This window comes from Cetorhinus maximus, chromosome 11, assembly GCF_964194155.1.
Source record: "Cetorhinus maximus chromosome 11, sCetMax3.hap1.1, whole genome shotgun sequence".
NCBI classification, from domain to species: domain Eukaryota; kingdom Metazoa; phylum Chordata; class Chondrichthyes; order Lamniformes; family Cetorhinidae; genus Cetorhinus; species Cetorhinus maximus.
Genome location: NC_135889.1, coordinates 55,270,282 through 55,292,243, shown reverse-complemented (window position 1 = coordinate 55,292,243; position 21,962 = coordinate 55,270,282). Strand labels below are relative to the sequence as shown.

The 21,962-nt window shown below is 41.8% G+C and overlaps 1 protein-coding gene across 6 annotated transcripts in view; it reads right to left on the bottom strand.

Annotated features, from left to right (window-relative positions):
• sestd1 (SEC14 and spectrin domains 1) overlaps positions 1-21,962 on the bottom strand; it is a 153,315-nt gene that overhangs the window by 90,843 nt on the left and 40,510 nt on the right. For all 6 annotated transcript variants that reach the window (XM_078551950.1, XM_078551951.1, XM_078551955.1 and 3 more), the window contains 2 exons: positions 16,631-16,721; positions 434-547 (listed from right to left, as the gene is read on the bottom strand). In XM_078551950.1, coding sequence (XP_078408076.1) covers positions 434-547; positions 16,631-16,721 — 205 coding nt within the window. The remainder of the gene's footprint in view (positions 1-433; positions 548-16,630; positions 16,722-21,962) is intronic.

Genomic DNA, 21,962 nt, shown 5'->3' with positions numbered 1-21,962 from the left:
AAATATAAACCCAGTAAAGTGTTCTTAACAAAAATATCAATACACAATAAATAATGTCAATTATTGAAGATCCAATTTAGTACACTACTACTTTTCACACCAGCTATAAATAACCAAAGGTTATTTGCACAATGTCATTTTCAGAAAGGCAGAAAGATGTTTATGATCTACCTGCTGAAAACAGTAACTGTTGATTTTCTATAAGTGCTTCAAAATGAAACATGTATCATGGTTTCAATCAGTAAGCATAATTAGCAGTAATTCTGAAGATTTTATATTTTCAGATATTAATTACCATAAATAGAACTTGATTTTGAGTTCTACACTGACAGTATATATAATGCATGCAAAATAATACTGCAAGCTGTAAACCAGGTTAAACAACTGTAAAAATATAATACCTATGTTGGAGAACACATCAGTGTTCACATACCTCAAATCCAAGTCTATCTTTCTCCTTCCAGAAACAGAAATGGGTCACTTTCTTGTCCCAGAACTCATCTGGTTTCACCACACACACTAAAGACACTTCAGCAGGAATCACATTCTAGGTAAAACAAGAATACCTGTATCACTTTCATGTGTGGAGGTTTTACATTTTTCCCCAAAACTTTGAGATATTGGAAATATTACATACTATTCATAATACCTGTAAAGAGAACAAAAACAGGATTAAGGTAGTTCAGTTCACAGTGGCTTTGTATATTTTTTTTCAACACAGCCACTGCCAATAGTGAGAGGAGAGAAAAGTACAAAGAACACTAGTGCACATAATCTTTAGAAATGTCAAGGAGTTAATTTTTCTTGATTTATATATGAATTTATGAATGGAAGCCAAATGATATGTTTATTTAGTTCATTTGCTACTATAAATACATAGAGAAACAGCTAAAAATAGATTTAGACACGAGTCAATGCTTGGACAATCATGGACTGTATTATAGCCACTTACAATTCAAAACACTCCATACCAATCACAGGATGAAGCAAGACATTTTTTTCTATTTAGTCTAATGTTTGGAAATATCATTTTTGGTTTTGAAAAATTGTAAGTCTCCCCAATCGTACAAATTACTGGTGTGAAATTCCATGCTGTTCATTTTTGAGACCTAAAATCATTTGACTGGTGAGCAGATTTGGGCAGAACTCATTTAGTCTAGTTTCCCACAACAAAAAGCATCTGAATTTCCTAACACAATGTGATTATTTCCAATTCATCCTGTAACAATACCCTTGGGGGAAACCATAAACCAATCTAATAAATTACTTCCAAAGAAGAAATTACGAACAAGGTTTTACTTTTTGCAACTTTTACTTTAACACATAAATCTGAATCAAAGCAAATTAAACATGAATTAACAGGCAAATGATAATTCAAATAAAAAAGGTGATTTTCATTTTACGTAGTCGATACAACAAAGATACATCTTACATAACTTCAAGTATTCCCAACACGTACAACACTACATAACACAATATGTTGTTCTTCATTCATGCAGGGTAGGTCAGGAGTCCTAACTGAGAACAGCTTTCACCTCTGAGTTTCACAGGTACGATTATCATCAGCAAGGTACACTTCTTCAAACCCTTTCTCTCTCAGGTCATGATGGTATAGCTTTCCAAGTTCCTTTATAACTGAGCAATAACACCTGAGTTCACGGTTTGGCTACTTTTGTGAAAACACCAACAGCATCTCCCAGCTTTCTACACAGCTTCCCGTGTTTTGACCCCTTTAGCCAGCTCACACAGTGCCTCCAAGAGCTCATGTCTCCTTTTCTGTCAAACAGAAAAAAAACAACCTCTTTTTGAGAACGATTTGCTTCTTCTCTAACAAGAATTTGGGGTGTTCCTCTTTCTGTCTCTGTCTGCATCTGGGCCTTCAGCCTCCAGTCATCTGCTAGTAGCTCTCCTTTATATCTGCCAGCCATACAACTTCTGGTCTTAACTTCCTTCTTAATGGTACTAATTCCAGGTCAAAGGTTCCCAGGTCATATGAACCAGTATTTCTTATCCAAGGAAATTACAATTGATGCAAACTCTTAAAAATTCTTTTCAAACATTCTTAAAGACAATTACAGATTCCACGGACATTTTAAAGAAATTACAATTTTTTCTTACTGTACTGCTTCTGGGTCAAAGGTCATCACAGTCCCCATGTACCAAGATGCATTTAAATGAGGACCAGTGACACTGCAGCCCAAATATCCTGGCCCGCAGTTACCTCCATTTTGCGTTCAGGTGCACATACAATCTGTGTGCAAATAAATATTGTGTAATTTTGAACCTATGTGAATTACTCGCATAACTACAGTACAACTTTCGATCAAACCTTACACCAAACAAATGTCCACCCACAAAACTGGACACACCCCAACTTTCAAATGTATTTTCCAATTGCATTTGATCAACCATTACTTACAGAAGTACATACAAACATACATATGAACATGTGAATTAGGAGCAGGACTATGCCATTTGGCCCCTCAAGACTGCTCTGCCATTTGATAAGATCATTGCTGATCTGACTGTGGCCTCAACTTTACTTTTCTCTCTACCCCCTATACCCTTTGGCTCCCTTGTTAATCACAAATCTATCTAACTCAGCATTAAAAATACTAACCAACCCTGCCTCCACTACTCTCTGGGGAAGAAAATTCCACATACTCATGACCCTCAAGAGAAAAAATGTTTCCACACCTCCAACTTAAATGGGAGACCCTTTATTTTTAAATTGTGTCCCCTAGTCTCCCCGACAAGGAGAAACAGCCTCTTGGCATCCACCAAGTCAAGTCCCCTCAGGATCTTACGTGTTTCAACAAGGTCACTTCTCATTCTTTTAAACTCCAATGGAAACAGGCCCAACCTGACCAACCTTTCCTCATAAGTTAACCCCTTCATCCCAGGAACCAGTCAAGTGAACCTTCTCTGAATAGCTTCTAATGCAATTATATCCTTTCTTAAGTAAGGAGACCAAAACTGTACATGATACTCCAGATGTTGTCTCATCAATGTCCTGTAACAAAGCTTCCCAGCTATTATATTTGATTCCCCTTGCAATAAACGCCAACATTCCATTTGCCTTCCTAATCATTTGCATACACTTGCATTGTACCTGCATACTACGTTTTTGTGATTCACGCACTAGGACACTCAGATTCCTTTGTACCACAGAGTTCGGTGATCTTTCTCCATTTTAATAGTATATTGCTTTTCTATCCTTCCTGTCAAAGTGGACAAGTTCACATTTTACTTCATCTGCCAAATTTTTGCCCACTCACTTAACTTTTCTCTATCCCTTTGCAGACTCTGTGTCCTCTTCACAACTTATTCTCCTACCTTTGTGTCAATTTAGCAATCAGACATTCAGTTCCTTCATCCAAGTCATTAATATAGATTGTAAATGGATGAGGATCCAGCACTGATCCCTGTGGCACTCCACTAGTTACAGCTTGCCAACCCAAAAATGACCTATTTATCCCTACTCTCTGCTTCATGTTTGCTAACTAATCCTCTGACCTTCTTAATATGTTACCTGTTATACCATCAGCTCTTATTTTGTGTAGTAACCTTTGATGCAGCACCTTATCAAATGCCTTTTGGAAATCCAAATACACTTTATGTACAGTTTCCCCTTTATCCATGGTTGCTTATTAGTTCCTCAAAAAACTCGAATAGGTGAAGAGTTTTAATTCTGAAGGCTGCTGCAAGGTTGAGCAGCAGCAACTGCAGTTGGGAAATACCATTTAAGAGCAATTTTTTGCCATTCAAAAATACACCCTTGGATTCATCTCTGCTTGCCCACGGGAATGCAAAACCACCAGGAGATTTAGACCCCTCCTGCCCCACTAACAGCAAGAGCTTATTAGTAATAGTACAGCACTACATAAATCCATAGTGTCTTAAGACAGCAAACTCCCAGTTAACAGAAGCCAACCTGCTCTTTCCTGACATGCTGTTTCCCCTGGGTGTGCCTTTCTTTCTCTTACAGTGCACTCCTATGTGCAAGATCATGGCCAGTCTTACAAGGTAGTTGGCTGCTCCTTTGGGACAGAAATCTTATGAAACTGAGGCAGCTCTTCCCTCATTATAGCTTGCTATGACTAAGAACCTTGAGTCTGGACAACCTAGTGTACCTCTTAAGTGCCACGAGCATGGTGCCCGGAGTGGGAAGGCTAGACATCTGACAAGTGCGGCTGCCCTGAGAAATGGCAGGCAGGCTGACTCCAGCCATCTTTATTCCCCTGGAACCTACTGATCTGTGCAATGTCTGGTCTAATGGTGATTATCAGATACTAAAGGCCCCAGTCTGAAACAGCCTAAGTCCCAAACATCAGGGCCTGAAAGCCAGTTCATACAACACTGTCTAAATTTTCCCTGATGTTGTTGCAAATGAGAACCATAGACTATTAAGTCACAGCTGGCAGTTGCCAGGTTTACTCAAGAAAATCCTAACGACTGCATGTAGGTTTAGAACTAGGAGCAGGAGTAGGGAATTCAGCCCCTCGAGCCTGCCCTGCCATTCAATACAATCATGGTTGATCTCATTTCGGCCTAAACTCCAATTTCCCGCCCTCTCCCCATAACCTTTCAAACCGTTACTAATTTAAAATCTGTCTATCTCCTCCTTAAATTTATTCAGCGTCCCGGCATCCACTGCACTCGGAGGTAGTGAATTCCACAGATTCACGACCCTTTGAGAAAAGTAATTCCTCCTCATCTCTGATTTAAATCTGCCACCCCTTAACCTAAAACTATGGCCTCTCGTTCTAGAATGCCCCATTAGGGGAAACAACTGCTCCACGTCTACTTTGTCTATCCCCTTTAGCATCTTTTATACCTCAATTAGATCTCCCCTCATCCTTCTAAACTCTAGCGAGTATAGGCCTAAACTGCTCAATCTCTCCTCATAAGACAAGCCCCGCATCTCTGGAATTAATCTAGTGTACCTCCTCTGAACTGCCTCCAATGCAACTACATCCTTCCTCAAATCAGGGGACCAAAACTGTGCACAGTACTCCAGGTGCGGTCTCACCAATGCCTTGTACAGTTGCAACGACACTTCCCTATTTTTGTACTCTATGCAATAAATGCCAAAATTCCATTTGCCTTCCTTATTTCCTGATGTGCCTGCATACTAGCTTTCAGCAATTCATGCATGAGGACACCCAGATCCCTCTGCACTGAAGCATTCTGAAGTTTCTCTCCATTTAAATAATAAGTTGCCTTTTTATTCTTCTGACCAAAATGGATAACCTCATACTTATCCACGTTAAACTCCATCTGCCAAATTTTGGCCCATTCACCTAACCTGTCCATATCCATTTGTAAATTTCTGATTTCTTCATTGCAACTTACTTTCCCACCTATTTTGGTTAGTGTTCCTTGAATATCCTTCTTTTCAGGCAAGCACCTGATTTCTAGGTTGCACAACTGCATAATCCATTGGCAATTTTGTCCTTAGCTTTTACTGGAAGGTGACAGATCCCCAGCCATTCCTTTGTGCCCCATGAATCGTTTGGTACCACATCCTCGCTAACATCTATCTAATTACTCCGGTGTAAAAAGAAGCTGGTGCACCGGAGCAAAAATGCAAGTCACACATGGGTGTGATGTTGGAGGTTGTGGCAGAGGAGCGTGGAACCTTAGTCTAGGCCTCATGGCCCGATTTGATCCCATATTCTCTCCTTAGTCAACATTCACCTCATGGCTGTCATATAAAACAAAGAAGTTCTACTTCTGCTGCTGTTATATAATCTTTCTCTTCCTCATTGTCTGCTACTGTATGTGCATGAATATCAGTGAGGGCAGAACAGGGTTCAACTGTAATGTTGGCTCTTTTCCCCCCAATACTCACATTCAAAGCCTCGTACATGAATAACGACCAACTGGCACCCATAGAACAATACCTCAACAAGCAAATCCTTCAAGTGTGAGAAATGTGATAAAAAGTAAATATCTGTTTTTAAATAATGAATATGATGCGGTTAATATACTGCTTTCAGTCTTTCCATGCTGCCCTATCAGAGTGCATTGTCATGCAATCAAATGTCAATGCTATTTCCTGGATTCATCTCATTACTACAATAAATATTTGACATTGATGGTTCCTGGTATGATTTTATTGTGCCTGGTCAACAAGATAATATATCTTCTACAATGGCAAATGCAGTGCATAAACACTTACAGCAAACTTAAGTGGGGTTTATTTTTGTACTGGTGCATACTTGAAATATTCTCAATGTCATGTTGCAGTCTGAATGATGGAATAGATCATGTCATCAGTTTAAAAGTACAGTGACATGTTCTTAGAATCTTACAGTGCATAAAACGGCCATTTGTCACATCCAATTTAGTCTCAGGCCCAAACTTTTCCCCACAGCCCTGGAAATGAGCCCAAACCTGTACATGTCCAATTGACTTTTGAAAGTTCCTATGGAATCTGATTCCACTACTCTTTCAAGTAGTACATTCTAGACCTAAACAACCCCCACATGAAGGAATTTCTCCTCATTTCCCTTCTAGCTCTTTTGCTACATATTAAATCCTGGCTATCCACCCTCTTGCCAGAGGAAACAGTTATGCCCTACTTGCTCTATCAAAACCCCTCATAATTTTGAATAGCTCTGCTCTTAACTTTCTCTGCTCAAAAGAGGATCCCATCCCAACTTCTCCAATTTCTTCATACAACTAGTATTTTCCTGGTAACTCTGCTTTGTATTCTCTCCAAGGCCTTGATATCCTTCTGAAAGCCTGTGCCCAGAATTGTACACAATGTTCTAACTGAAGCCATGCCAGAGATTTCTAAAAGTTTATCATAACTTCTGTATTTTTATATTGATTTTTTTCATTTGTTCATGGAATATGGGCATCACTGGTAAAGCCAACATTTATTGGCGATCCTTAATGGCCCTTGAGAAAGTGGTGGTAGTGAGCCACCTTCTTGAATCTCTGCAGTCCATGTGGTATAGGTACAACCACTGTGCTTTAGGTAGGGAGTTTCAGGGTTTTGACTTAGCGATGATGAAACAGTGGCAATATATTTCCAAGTCAAGATGGAGTGTGATGGGTTTTTTTATTCATTCAAGGGATGGATGGCGTAAATGTCATTTGCCACCTGTCAGCCCAAACCTGAATGTTTTCCAAATCTTGCTACATGCCAGCACAGACTATATCATCATCTGAGGAGTTGCAAATAGAACTGAACACCCCCACTTCTGACCTTATGATGGAGGGAAGGTCATTGATAAAACAGCTGAAGGTGGTTATGTCTAGGACACTGTCCTGAAGAACTACTGCAGTGATGTCCTGGAACTGAGATGATTGGCACCATCTTTATTTGTGCTAAGTATGACTCCACTCAATGGAGAGTTTTCCCCTCGATTCCCATTGACTTCAATTTTGCTAGGGCTCCTTGATACCACATTCAATAATGTGCTTCCTTGATGTCAAGGGTAGTCACCCTCACCTCACTTGTGGAGTTCAGGTCTTTTGTCCTTATTTGGACCAAAGCTGTAATGAGCCGTGTATTCCTGGTGGAACCTAAACTGAGCATTGGTGAGCAGAATACTGCTGAGTAAGTGTCATTTGATAGAACTGTGAACGACACCTTCCATCACTTTGCTGATGATTGAGAGTAGACTAATGGGACAGTAATTGGCTGAATCGGACTTATCCTGGTTTTTGTGTACAGATCATAGCTAGGTAATCTTCCACTTTACCAGGTAGATGGTAATATTATAGCTGTACTGGAACAGTTTGGCTAAGGGTGTGGCTAATTCTAGAGCACAAGTCTTTAGCACTACATTGCAAAGTGGCCGGGGTCCATTGCCTTTGTTGTAGCCAGTGTGCTCAGCTATTTCTTCATAGCACATGGAGCGAATCAAACTGGATGAACATTGACATCTGTGATAGGGACTTCAGTGGGTGGGGTGGGGTGGGTGAGGAAGCGGGGGCAAGACAATCATCAACTCATCACTTCTGGCTGAAGATGGCTGCAAATGCTTCAGCCTTGTCTTTTGCGTTCGTGTGCTGGGCACTGCCATTATTGAGGATAGGGATGTTCATGAAGCCTCCTCCAATTGCTCCTATTTACAAAGCCAACCGCCCCATACTCTTTCTTAACCAATTTACCATTTACCATACCACATTAAAAGATTTTTGAAAGGGCACCCCCAGGTCCCTGTGCCTTGCATCCCCCAGACCCCTCAGGATACAGTAAGTCCTCACCTAAAGTTGTAGTTGCATTTCTGAAAAGTGCAATTTTAAACGAAAAAATTTTAAGCGAATCAGATTTTAACATTACACACAAACTAAAAGCTGTAATTACATTCCATAAGACCTTTCCCATCTGAAAAATGTTAAAACATTACATCCTGTAAACTGAAATACTGCACATTCCTAAATTTTTAAATGAAATAATATGAAAAACAAAATAAATTTTAAAATATGCTAACTCTTTCTACTTGCAGGCCAACTCTCAGTCGCCGCTTCCCTCCAGACTCTCCCGCTCACCACTTTCTCTCACGAACCCTAGGGGAAGGAGATGGAGTGTGCCTTGGGGAGCAGGAGAGTGTGCCTTGGGGAGCAGGGGAGGGCGCCTCGGGGAGCAGGGGAGCGGCAGAGGGCATGTGCCAAGCGGGAGAGCATGACTGGCAGGCGTGAGAGGGTGTCTGGCAAGAGGGAGAGAGTCTCGGGAAGCGGACAAGAGTGTGGGGTGTGAGAGAGAGAGAGTCTGGAGAATGACGGTGAGAGCCTGGGGAGTAGGAGCGGTCACTCCAAAATGGCTTTGTTTGGGTCACGCACAGTCCATCGGCCCCACTGCGAAATAGCGCTAAAGCGAAAGTCCCAACATTAATATGCATACCGGCCCTATTATGTCCACTACACTAAAGCAAAACAACGCTCAATGTGGCAACGTAAAACAGGGACTTACTGTCATATCATTTAGGTCTTATTGCCTCTCCAAGTGAATTCACCCAAAGTGTTCCACTTCACATTTAGTTGCATTAAAATGCACCTGCATTTGTGCCCCATTTCGTCAGTCTGTCCATGTCCTCCTGATGACTGCTGCTATCATGCTCATTACTATGTTGACAAGTTTTGTACCATCTGTATAAGAACGCTAAGTATCTCAGCTTGCTTTTCTAGCATGCCATAAGTCCTTGATTAGATCCATCTCCTTCAGTGTTAGGATAAAAAGAATACGAAGTTAAGGCAAGTGACGCAACAGTACAAGAATTTCTGCATATTGAGGTACAGAAGGCACAGTTCTGACTTTAATGTTGTTCCCAACAGAATTGGTAACATCATGACTTTGTACTATTGGCTTTAACTTATTCAAGTACCAGACTGTTCTTGAACTAAAGGATTGTGTTGGCTCGTGAGTCAGCTTGTTAATTCTGTGACGGTGAACCTATGTGTTCTTTTAAATAAATTAAGAAAATATACTCGCTACACCTTAAGTTCAACCTCCTTTGGAATCTTTAACCTCTGTAAACTTCAAACTTGTACTCAGGGAAGGTCTTAATAATTGGGCTTGTCCCCAGCTGAAATCTCTTCATCTGCTTACACTTTTACTAACCTGCCCTGCTCAAATCACTATTTTGGCAGCATACACATCACCAAATCACACCTTGGTTCCTCCCCTTATTTCCCTTCTTTTTTGCTGCCTTCAAGTACATCACCTTATTTCACCCCTCTCCCATCCTTTAAATCTTCATGCCTCCCAAACCTCACCCCGAGTTTCTCACTGAAATATCCTTCCTTGGCATCTTCAGCAATTTCAATTTCCATCTCAGCTCCCCTTGCCTTCTCCCTAATCTCATTGCCCTCTGTCCTCCTTTAACCTCTCCTTCCGAATAAAATTTCCAGCCCGCATTCACCCATTCAACCTTACCGTTTGCCATAATCTGGAACAGGTAAGCTCACCTCTGACCACTTCTTTGTAGCTCTCACCATTAATATTCCCTTCCAATTTCATTTTGTGTTAATTCCTGAAAATGCCTCTCCCCAAGCCATTTACAATGGTATTAAATCAAAACAGTTTTAGCTACTGATCTTTTCAATCACTCCCTCCCTCCACCTCGATGCCTGTGTTCCCAACAAAACCTTCATTCTCTCTCACTCCAGTTAATCCTCCAATATGGCACCCGTCTGCGCTCCTTCAAGTCAAAGGGACACAGACTTGAGCTTACTTATTGCACAACTGATTAACCATCCATTGTCGAATCTGGCTGTATGGCATCAAGTTTCTGTCAAAAGCATCCATTATTCCAGAATCAATCTGGGAGGTAAGAAAGCCCTTGGCTTCCATTGTCCACTATCAACTGTTTCTTTAAAACATCTCCCCATCCCCCTTCAACAAGCAAGAGGAGTTCATTAAGAAAGAGACCATACATTCAACAAAGTCTGTGCTCCTTTTTTCATTCGTTCATCGGATGCGGGCATTGCTGGCTCGGCCAACATTTATTACCCATCCCTAATTGCCCTAGGGCATCTAAGAGTCAACCACATTGCTGTGGGTCTGGAGTTACATGTAGGCCAGACCAGGTAAGGACAACAGATTTCCGCCCTAAAGGGCATTAGTGAACCAGATGGGTTTTTATGACAATCGGCAATGGTTTCATGGTCATCATTAGACTTTTAATTCCAGGTTTTTATTGAATTCAAATTCCACCATCTGCCATGGTGGGATTTGAACATTACCCTAGGTCTCTGGATTACCAGTCTAGTGACAATACCACTATGCTACTGCCTCCCCCCCTAACCTAACCTCCTGCCTTAACATTTTACCCACCTAGACACCCACCAGGATTCAGGCTGGCTTAACCCTAAACTTCCACATTTCTGTAGCCATTTTGGCCAGCATGTCCTGCCATGCCCTCTCCAAGTTCATTTTGGCCATGCAACACACCTCCGGCTCCTTTGACCCTATTTCCATTAAACAAGTGAAGACTCGGTTTCCCTTCCTAGCTGTTATGCCAGCTGATATTGTAAATGATTGCTGCTTCTCAGGCACTGAGGACTCCCTTTCAAAAGTGCAGTCATCGTCCCCTTCCAATAAAAAGTCCACTTGGACCCATATCAATGCAAATGAGCACTCCATCTCTAACCCGGTTTCCTCTTGGCAGTATTGGCGTCTTCTAACTCCGTGATCTTAGTGGAACATAAACTTTGGATCTCTCCAATTAGAGTTCCAACCCTGCCTCAGGCCTGAAACAACCTTACTCAAAAGTCACCTGTAATATTCCCTGTGATTGTCGTCATAGGCATTATCTCTCCTAGTCTTCCTCAAACTCTCTGTAGCCTTTGACATGGTTGACGACACCATCCTCCTCCAATGTCCAGCTCAGTGGGATTGCCCTCGCTTGGTTCCACTCCTGCAAATTTAGTTGGATTGATGGAGCATCTCCAACAATCACCACTCTGTCCAATTCCACGTCGTTACCTCGAGTTCCTCATGGACCCATCCTCTTCCTCATCTATATATTGCAATTTGGCCACAATATTAGCAAATATGGATCAGCTTCTATGTATTGGCTGACAACAACTAGTTCTCCCGCTCTCTCTCTACCCTTCTACTGTCTCTATGTTGTTAGACTACTTATCCTTCAGTTAAACACAGGGAAAAGTGAATCCATTGGTTCTCATAAGAAACTCTGTACACTCATCAATTCAATTTCCCTCCCAGGCCACTGTCTCAAATGGTTCACAACCTCAGTGTCCTACTCAACCCCAAGCTATGCTTCTTACCCAATTACATTCTATCACTGCCTACTTCCAACTTTGATAATGCCACCCCTATGCCTCTCATTCCTGTCCCCGCCTCATCCCACCTGTTGGTGAAACACTCAACCATGCCTTTAGCGCATCCATGTGCCCAGTGCCAATCTCCAAGCCTCCACCCTGTGTAACTGTCAGCTCATCCAATACTCTGCTGCTTGTATCAAGTCTTGTATCTGGTTTCACTTACCTATTATCCCTGTTCTAGCTTGCCTAGCCTCTACATTCCCAATGTCTCCAATTTAAAATTATCTTCACATTTAAATCCCTTCATGACCTTGCCCTTCCTCAACTCCTCTAGCTCTAAAATCCCTGCTGTCTGACCTCTCTGTTCCTCTGACTCTAGTCTTTTTACATCCCACCCTCCGTTCACCCCACCACTCGTGGCTGTGCCTTCAGCTGCCTGGGCTGTACATTCTGGAATTCCCCAACTAATCTCCTTCATCCCTCTGCTTCATTCTGTGACATAATTATTTTTGGAAATCTTGTGTTTTTTCAAAGAAATGTAGATGTTCATCATTGAAGCCAATCATTGCTTAATATTTTTCTTCTGCATTGTGATGATTTAGCATTGTAAATGTATTTAGCCTTTACTCTTGTCTGTATAGTTGGTACAGCTTTACAGCAGCCTCCTCATTCGTCAGCTGAGGTATGAGGTGTATTCATTGAAGACCTGCTGCGGATATGGCCTCCTAGTGACCTCCCCCTCCTCTTTTTCTTCCCTCGTCTCAGCCGCTTCTGCAGTCTCCTGTCATCTTCGCTGCTCCCGTTCTAGCCCAGCGGCAGACCTACCAGACCACCCAAGACTGGCATAAAACTATTTCAAAGCAGACCAAAGTATTGCAGCACCAGCACTGTTCCCAGAGGTCAGAATTCCCTTATGGAAAGCAGAAATTAGTCAGAAGATGACTCAGAAGCTAGCCACCAAGAGGACAAACTAACAACCAACCTGTATGGAAGTGACTCCCTCAAGCCCTTTAAATAGTGCTCTTGCGGGACTTTGAAACAAAAGGCCCTATAAAAATACAAATGTTGTTATTGCTGACTGCCAGCTGTGTTTATCAAATGATGAGGAAGGTGCTGTGGCAGACCAATCTGGGGTGGAGGGTGGGAGAGGGAGAGATTTCCAAGATGTGAAAGAGATGGCAAGCTGGAAAAGAAAATTATGGGGATGCAGCCATAGAATCTGTCAGCACTGGAATGGTCTGCCAGCACTAGAAAGGCACAGTCATCTCAAGGCCTGACAGCAGGGAGTCTCTGGGAACATGGGAGCGGGTCCAGGATTCTAGCAACATTGGGAGAACTGGACAACAAATCATTGCTCCCAGCTTTCCAACCTCACAACCATCTCTCACTACCCAACGCCACCAAGTTTCTGATGCCCCTCCAGTTTGATTTCTCCATCCTCCTGTGCTGCTCACCAGGTGTGTGTGTAGCTGGCAGTGGACAATAATAACAGCTTTTCACCAGATCTACTCCTCCACCACCATGACCCCCTGCCCATCACTACTGCAGCCATTCACCCCATCTCAATATGATTGGACCTGATACCTACCCTAGAGGCCACTGAGAATTACTTTAAGTAATACAGGCTCCTCCAATGCTAGGGGCACTCTTTAAAGTCATTCCCCCAACTGCTGCTGGATTTCATGCCAATTTCAAGAAAGGAAATCAGTGCTGAAGGTCTTAGCATTCAGAGTAAGAGGGTAACAGTGTCCTGAGGAATTAGGAGGAGCATGGGTTAGAAGGAATGTAGGAGCACAGGGAAACAGATGTATTGGGATATCAGAGTACTGAGAATGGATCTGGGAGGGAGTAAGAGCACAAGTATGATGGTGATAGCAGGAAAGACAAAAATAGCAGATTTGGGGACTGCGGTCTGGAAGTGATGCATCACTGCAACATTGGTGAAATTGTGATTCTCCATTTTGACAATGTTGGGGGGAAGTGATATTGGAGTGTGATGTTTGTATCTGGAAGCACTGCAAAGGGTGTTCTAGGAGGGAAATTTCAGTATCTGGAAGTACCAGGGTGTAATCAGAGTGAGATGTCAGGATGTGAACAGAGGCAGGAAGGAAGATGAAAGAGAAAAGAAAAAGTCTTGGGATGTATTTGTAATAATGCAACAATAGAACAGATTTTGTTAGAGGTGGGGGAATTCAGATGCAGTAAAGTATAAAAGCATGGAGATTGGTATTAGAGTGTGAAGCAGGATCACAGGTGGCAAAAGGAGGAACATTCAGAACAGAGAAAACAGCAGATGCCACAAGGACGGGAAATCAATGGTTCTTAGGGAAAAAAACAGCAAAAGGCAGTAGAAGAGATGGAGGGAAAGGCACAGTTGCTCAGATTAGATGAGGGTAGGGAGTGTTATAAGGAGGAAATACAGAGATTAGCTATAGTAGGAGAGATGTGAAGGAGAGCAATCAGAGATTGTAGGGAGCACCAAAGAAAGGGAAAAGAGAGAGGGTTGAAAAAGAATCCTTCCCCTCTTTTCTCCAGAAAACTTAATAATCAACATTATGGAACACTCGGATAAAAACAAAAAACTACTACGGATGCTGGAAATCCAAAACAAAAACAGAATTACCTGGAAAAACTCAGCAGGTCTGGCAGCATCAGCGGAGAAGAAAAGAGTCGACGTTTCGAGTCCTCATGACCCTTCAGCAGAACTGAATAAAGTTAGGAGAGGGGTGAAATATAAGCTGGTTTAAGGTGGGGGGGGGGAAGAGAAGTTGGTGGGGGGTGGTTGTAGGGACAAGCAAGCAGTGATAGGAGCAGATAATCAAAAGATGTCACAGACAAAAGGAACAAAGAGGTGTTGAAGGTGGTGATATTATCTAAGAAAATGTGCTAATTAAGAATGGATGGCAGGACACTCAAGGTACAGCTCTAGTGGGTCCTTGGCTTGCTGCATTGTTCCAGTGAAGCCCAACGCAAATTGGAGGAACAGCACCTCATCTTCCGACTAGGCATTTTACAGCCTTCCGGGCTGAATACTGAATTCAAAAACTTTAGATCTTAAACTCCCCCATCCCCACCCCCTTTCCATTTCTTCCCCCTCCCTTTTGTTTTTTCCAATAATTTATATAGATTTTTCTTTTCCCACCTATTTCCATTATTTTTAAATCTATAACTGTAATACCCTGTCAGTCTTTCCACCCCACCCCCACTAGAGCTGTGCTTTGTGTGTCCTGCCATCCATTCTTAATTAGCACATTTTCTTAGATAATATCACCACCTTCAACACCTCTTTGTTCCTTTTGTCTGTGACATCTTTTGATTATCTGCTCCTATCACTGCTTGCTTGTCCCTACAACCCTCCCCCCCCCTCCCCCTTTAAACCAGCTTATATTTCACCCCTCTCCTAACTTTACTCAGTTCTGCTGAAGGGTCATGAGGACTCGAAACGTCGACTCTTTTCTTCTCTGCCGATGCTGCCAGACCTGCTGAGTTTTTCCAGGTAATTCTGTTTTTATTATGGAACACTCTGCTTTCTGTAAACAGTGCCACTTAAATAATAAATTACTTTTCATAATAGGTTTAGCCTTGAGATAAAATCTTAGGGTGTAATTTTTAATATTATGCTTGCTAGTCTAGCACCACTTGCACTGAGCATTTCTGGATAACAGAAGAATTGCAAGTTAATATATTAAAATTAATCCATGATACTACTGACTAATTTTAGTCGTAATAAATCAAATTTGTAATTTATAGCATGTCATAAATTATGATGTCTATTCTTTTGCTATCCTGAAGCCAAGAAAATATGATATGGCTTGCATCAATTCAGCTATCTAAGTACAACAACAAGGGTTTGTTTAAAATTCTGAACATTGTTCATCACCAGATATGTATGTAAGGTCACACTCTTGTTTGCAGGGAACAACTGCTCATTTACAGGAGTGGCCTTCTTTGGTCTGCTCAATTCTGGTGAAGCCCAAGAACCATAACTATTACTCATACTTTAGAAAAAGTATTTTGTAGCCAAATACAATATCTGATCCAAAAGACTGATGATGTTCATTACTTCTACAAAAGAAAAGACTGACTTAATAGAGGTTGACAATTGAATTCACTGTATTTACTACCGTGAGGTTAATTTTGTTGGTACTACTGTTCAGACAACTATTAAGCATAGCTTCTTATGTGCACAAATAGCATTTATGGTCACTGCAATCTCACTAATTTCCCCATTGTGAGGCACAATGAATCCAACAAATCTCAACAGATTCCTGCATCTTCATAAACACTGAAGTGTTTGACTTAGTTCAAAATGCTACATGAAGTCCAATGTTAAAAAGTCATTAGGAGGTGGAATTTTGGCAAACATTTGTGGATGCTAAGCAGCCAAGAACTCACAGAGCTCAAAGTTTCCCAGCACTAAGGCACAACGGCCAAATATGCAAGACTTGGCCCAATGTATCAAAACTTAAGTCCAAAACCAAATAAATCTCTTTCTTCTGTTTTTACAGCCCTACTAACAAAGAGGAAACATTCATATGAATTTCACATTGCAATCTAACTAGTATGTTTTCAATAAGCTGAAAAAAGTAAAATACACTCAAAAAAAAATTCCATGGCGTGAAAAAAAGACATGTTCAGTCATCATAAAACTCTTCACATCCTGTCAATATTCAGGTGTCCAGTTTCTTTGCAGCGCCTTCTTCTGGAGAAGGCCAACTTTACGAAGGTATTAGTATTGAGGGATATGGTAACATGTCTTCTATACCATAAGTATATTTTAATAGAAATGAATAAACCTAGAACAGTCTAATGAAGATGATCAAATTTAGGTATCTTGTGAAGCAAGTTGCATGCATATCTATTAGCTGTCAAGAAACTTCACCTGCAGCATCAGCACAACCGTCTTCACCACATTCCACTGAGATTTCCGTCCATCCACAATAACCGTAAAACCTCTGGCTTTACACTTATCACTGCAAGTGAAGAAAAATCAACTTGAACACAGAAATTCAAACAGAAAAATGTCACAAACATAGTGAGAACCGGATATAAAAACCTTAGGTCATATTCTAAACCATTTTCAGGAGCTTCAATGTATCTTTTAACTAACTGGTAACGTGAGCAATGGTCACAAAATTCCCCTGCAAAGACCGGTTCTGGGAGTCATCAAAAAACAGTAAAACTGTCACAAGAAGAAAATACACAGACAAGTGTCAATTATGAGTACGAGGCCCGAGTTATAAAATGAACAGAAATACACAAGTCTTTCAACTCAACATACAATTAAGAATTGGATCATTGTACAATGACTAAATTTAGAGTTCTAATTTTGTCCAAAAAAATCATCTTACCATCTCCTGTTAGTCACCTTCTTAGCATGTATTTTAAAATGAATGCAACTATTTCACAACAGTAAGTCATTTGCTAGGTTTTACCAAAGTTTTCAAATTCACTGAGGTCGTGGGTCCATGTTTTAAAAGCACAGAAACATTTATAGATAGAGTACTAAAAGGAAACTCAACTTTCTGGTAAATTTAATGAGGGACTTTCTCTTATCAATTTACAATTTTATAATATTCATCCACAGACAGACGTCTTGGATTTCTTCACAGCGCAGCAATACAAAGTGATGGGGGGATTGTTGACATTGCTATCAAGAGGCACTTACCCACCAATAGCCTGCTCACCAAAGCTCATTTCAGGCTCACCAAAGCCCTTGTAAAATTGCTGGCTATGGAAATCAGGGGGAAAACGCTTCATTGGTTGGAGTCATACCTCATATAAAGGAAGATGGGTGTGGTTGTTGGAGGCCAATCATTGCAGCCCTAGGACATCGCTGCAGGGGTTCCTCAGTGAAGTGTCCTAGGTCCAACCATCTCAGTTGCTTCATCAATGACCTTCCCTCCATCCTAAGGCCAGAAGTAGGGACAATCGCTTATGATTGCATGGTGTTCAGTTACATTCATAGCTCCTTAGATAATGAAGCAGTCAGTGCCTGGATGCAGCAGACCTTGACAACATTGAGGCTTGGCTGAAAAGTGGCAAGTAACATTCACATCACACAATGGCCGGGTAATAACCATCTCCAATAAGAGATTCTAAGCACCTCCCTTTGACATTCACTGGCATTACCCGAAACCTAACTGGGCCAGCCACATCAATATTGTGGCTACAAGAGCAGGTCTGTGGTGAATAATTCACCTCCCAACTCCCCATAGCCTTTCTATTATCTACACGACACAAGAAGTACAATGGAATACGCTGCACTCCCCTAGATGAATGCAGCAGCAGGAACAACAACAACAACAACTCGTATTTATATTGTACCTCCAACGTAATAAAATATTCCAAGGAACTCCATGGAGCATTATGAAGCAAAATTGGACACCAAGTGACACAAAGCGATATGGCAAAAGCTGGGTCAAAGCGATAGGTGTCAAGGAGCATCTTAAAGAAGGAAAAAGTGGTGGAGAGGCAGAGAGGTTTAGGGCAATGCTGTCCAATATAAATTGATGGCTAGCCACTGTGGAGAGGTCGCTGTGGGGAGACCATTTTAGCCACATGCACTAATTTTAGTTAAAAAACAAAACCATGCATACAATACAGGTAAATTTACTTTGCACAAGTAAACTTACTTTGCACACGTGTATTGTGATGAAATTTGTAGTTTCAAAAGCTCGCATTTTTTGAGCAAGACCCTAATTGAAAGGGAAAAAGAAAAGGGAAATGGAGGAAACTGACTAAGGAAATGTAGACTGAAACTGAGATTGGAAACCAAATCTTCTGGGGAAAGTGAAACTAGTCGAAACCATATGAAAAGGCCATAGAGCTGTGATCCCAGTGGTGCAAGTACAGGCAGGCTGAAGAAGACAGAGGCTAGATCCAGAAGCTGAGAGTAAGCAAATATACCGTTGCTGCGGTAGTTTCTGTTACTTGTAGATAACATTTGCGGATATACATCATCCAGGTCATCATAAGCAGTGTTGAGGAGGTTCTGCAGATGTGTGCCGTTTTTGGTGAAGAATATGCCCGTGTAACTCAGGTTGGTTGTGTGCTGCTGGTGGCTAGAGATCAGGATAAATCCTAGAAGATAAGGAGCTGAAATTCTTCATGAGGAAGACAAAATTTTGAAGTTCTTTCTGACTGAAATTGATGACATATATGCCGAGTGAACTGCTGAGTCAATTCGTAAGATCTGTCTTAGTTGTATCTGCCAATTAATGTATAATTTATAATTGACTGCAATTTGGCTGTTAATTCAGGTTTAACTTGTGTTGATTCTAGGTTTTAGAGTATAGGCGGTTACTCAAGATAGTATTTAGTGTTTGTTTTGCTTAACTCTTGTTTAGCAAAAATTCTCTTGTTTTAAGCCGTAGAATTTTGTGGCTTCATTCTTTCAATTGGGATTTCTGAATTCCTCTTTTAAAAAGTTACTGGTCTCAACTGAAATCATAACAATATTTACTGAAAAACCATCTACCACCACTCAGTGACCAAGAAATTAGAACAGCCACAATAATCAAGAATATTCACACACGCTGCTTTTTCACCTTACCAACAAACACTCAAGGTTAAAGTTCACATACATATGCCATGCGAATATGACGACCGAAAACACATACCTAATTGCGATATCAATCACACTAATTTTATTTACGAATCAGAAATGCAAAGAGCCAGATATGGATTCCCAATCAGCCACAATGTTAGCGGCTATTGTATTGGACGACGCATGATTAGGGAAGTAATTCCCAAGCTGAGGGCCTAGGCAGTTGAAGGCATCACCACCAATGGTGGAGCAATTAGAATTGGGATGTACAAGGAGCTAGAATCTGATGAGTGCACATTTCTCAGGTGTCAGGCTGGTGGAGATTACAGGGGTATAGAGGAGTGAGGTTATGGAGCGACGGACAAGAATTTTTAAATTGAGGCATTTCTTAACCGGGAGCCAATTTAGATCAGTGAGCACAGGGGTGATGGGTGAACAGTGCTTGACACAAGCAAGGACATGGGCTGCAGAGTTTTGGATGACCTCAAGTTTATGTGGCAGCTAGAATGTGGAAGGTCGACCAAGAGCACGTGTGAATAGTCAAGACCAAGGTCTTCAAGCCCCGCACATGTCTGACCACTTTCCTGTTCAGCTGGGGTACCTTGGTGCTCTGCATCTTCCTCCTGTTTCTCTAACGAGCTGTGTCCTTCCAGCACTTCACCATCTTCAAGGTCCACACCTCTTTGGAGGGCCATGTGAAGAAGAATGCTGCAGACCACCAAATGAGCAAAACCCTAGTAGGAGCGTACCCCAGGGCGCTACCCAGCCAGTCTAGGCACCAGAACTATATCTTCTGGAGGCCGATGGCCTGCTCAATGGTGTTCATGGTGAGCAGATGGCTTTGCCTGTAATGTTTCTATCTTGGGTTCTCATAAAGGAGTATCCTTTCAAGAGATCTCTTCAAGGGATTTGCAAGATGCCACCAATGTCCAATCCTCAAAAGAAGCCAGAAGCAATGAGGGTCAAGGCCACACTGGCTTTGATGGCTACTGGCAGGGCATGGAAAGCAGTGCTGTGAGGTGCAAGGTCTTCAACAATGAGGCACAGATGCCTGTGACCATTTGCCTAGAGAGTTGCAGTCTCCCGCATCATTGGTTCTCATTCATCTCAGGTAGCTCCCTCATTTGCAGTAAATCCTTCGCTGATGGCTTGACCTCTGTGTCCTTCCTTCCCCTTGTCCCTCTCCTTTGTGCTCCTGATGCCTGGTGCTCTACCCCACACCACTACTGAACCAAAATCTGAGAGTTCAGTCCCCATTGCCAGCTGTAGCTTTCCTTGTGCTCAAGTGGACCCCACCACCCCCGACCTTTGGACTTAGAAGCCTTGCCCCCTATTCTTATGGCCCCACAATGCTAGCAGGTCGACATGCACTGCCCATTCGGTTACTGACCACGCTTCCCGCAACCTCCACTGACTCTGATAACAGCTGTGTGCTAATTGCCAAGTCTCCCTCTGTGCCATTCACCCTTTCATGGGACCCACCTAAGTCCCTGTGCTGGCCATGACTGGCTCCAACTTCTTGCACCTGGTCTGCACCAGACAGCACGTGCAGGCCATGCGCCCCGGTCAAAATCTGAACACACCCCTCAGTGAACTCAATGAGCTCTTTAGTAATCTTAATTGCCATGGTTGGATTAGGTGGGATCTCGATGCGAGTTCCCCCCACCCTGATGAAACACGTTGGCTGGCACAAGAAACCAGCATGCCAGCTGCCACAAGTATTTTCATCCCCATCCACTTCCGTTGAGTAATTCAAGGAAAATGCAAACCCAATAGTCTGTCAATGGCCTTCTTTGAAAAGCACAGCCATCGTACAGTCGGCTAATCCAGCGTTTCCATAAATGCCTGTCTCTCCAAGGTGTGTAATGCATGAGAGAAATGTGTCTGGGTGCAGTCTTGGCTTGTAGTTCTTCACTCTTCAGGCCTCTTTTTCTCAATTACAAGAAATTCACACCCATATAGCTTGGCGATAGAACTGAGAGATCAACAAATGGGTGTTAAAGATTAAAGAAATTTGGCAGCAGCGTAATTACATATTTAACTCACTGAGGCCCAATTTTCCTCAATCTTTTACACCATGTATTTGCTTTAGCCCGCAATTACTTGTCTCTGGACACAAATATACACATGTCTGAAGCAAAACCTGACAGTCTTTTTTTGCAATAAAAGAGAATTTAAAATCTACCTTAAGTTTTGTTTTAAATTCCAAAAGTGTGATAGTTATATCAATTGTACAATTCACAAATATGCATAAAAAGTAAATAGGGTGAGCAAGTTTAAAAAACTAGCACTTTGCTAACACAAGCAAACCATTTATCACAAGAAAATCCCTACAGCTCAATTCATTCTAAAAAATTCTTCCTGTAATACTTACAATAAATCGTTATAAAAAACATTTTTTTAATTGCTGAATAAAAGAGACATTTTTTGTCAAAGCTTTTTGTTTTGCACTCATCAGACACCTAACAAATCTCTCTGACCATGTACTCTCAGAAAGCAAGGAGTTTGTTCTGGCTTATGGTCACAGTTTTGGCGTGCCTTCATCCCAAATCAAACGGGAAGAGGTATTTACTGAGTTTGAACTCCTCTGCTCACAACTATACTGCCACAAACCAGTGTCTACTGAAGACAGTGAATCCTTGAAAGCGCGCCTAGCTGATCTAGC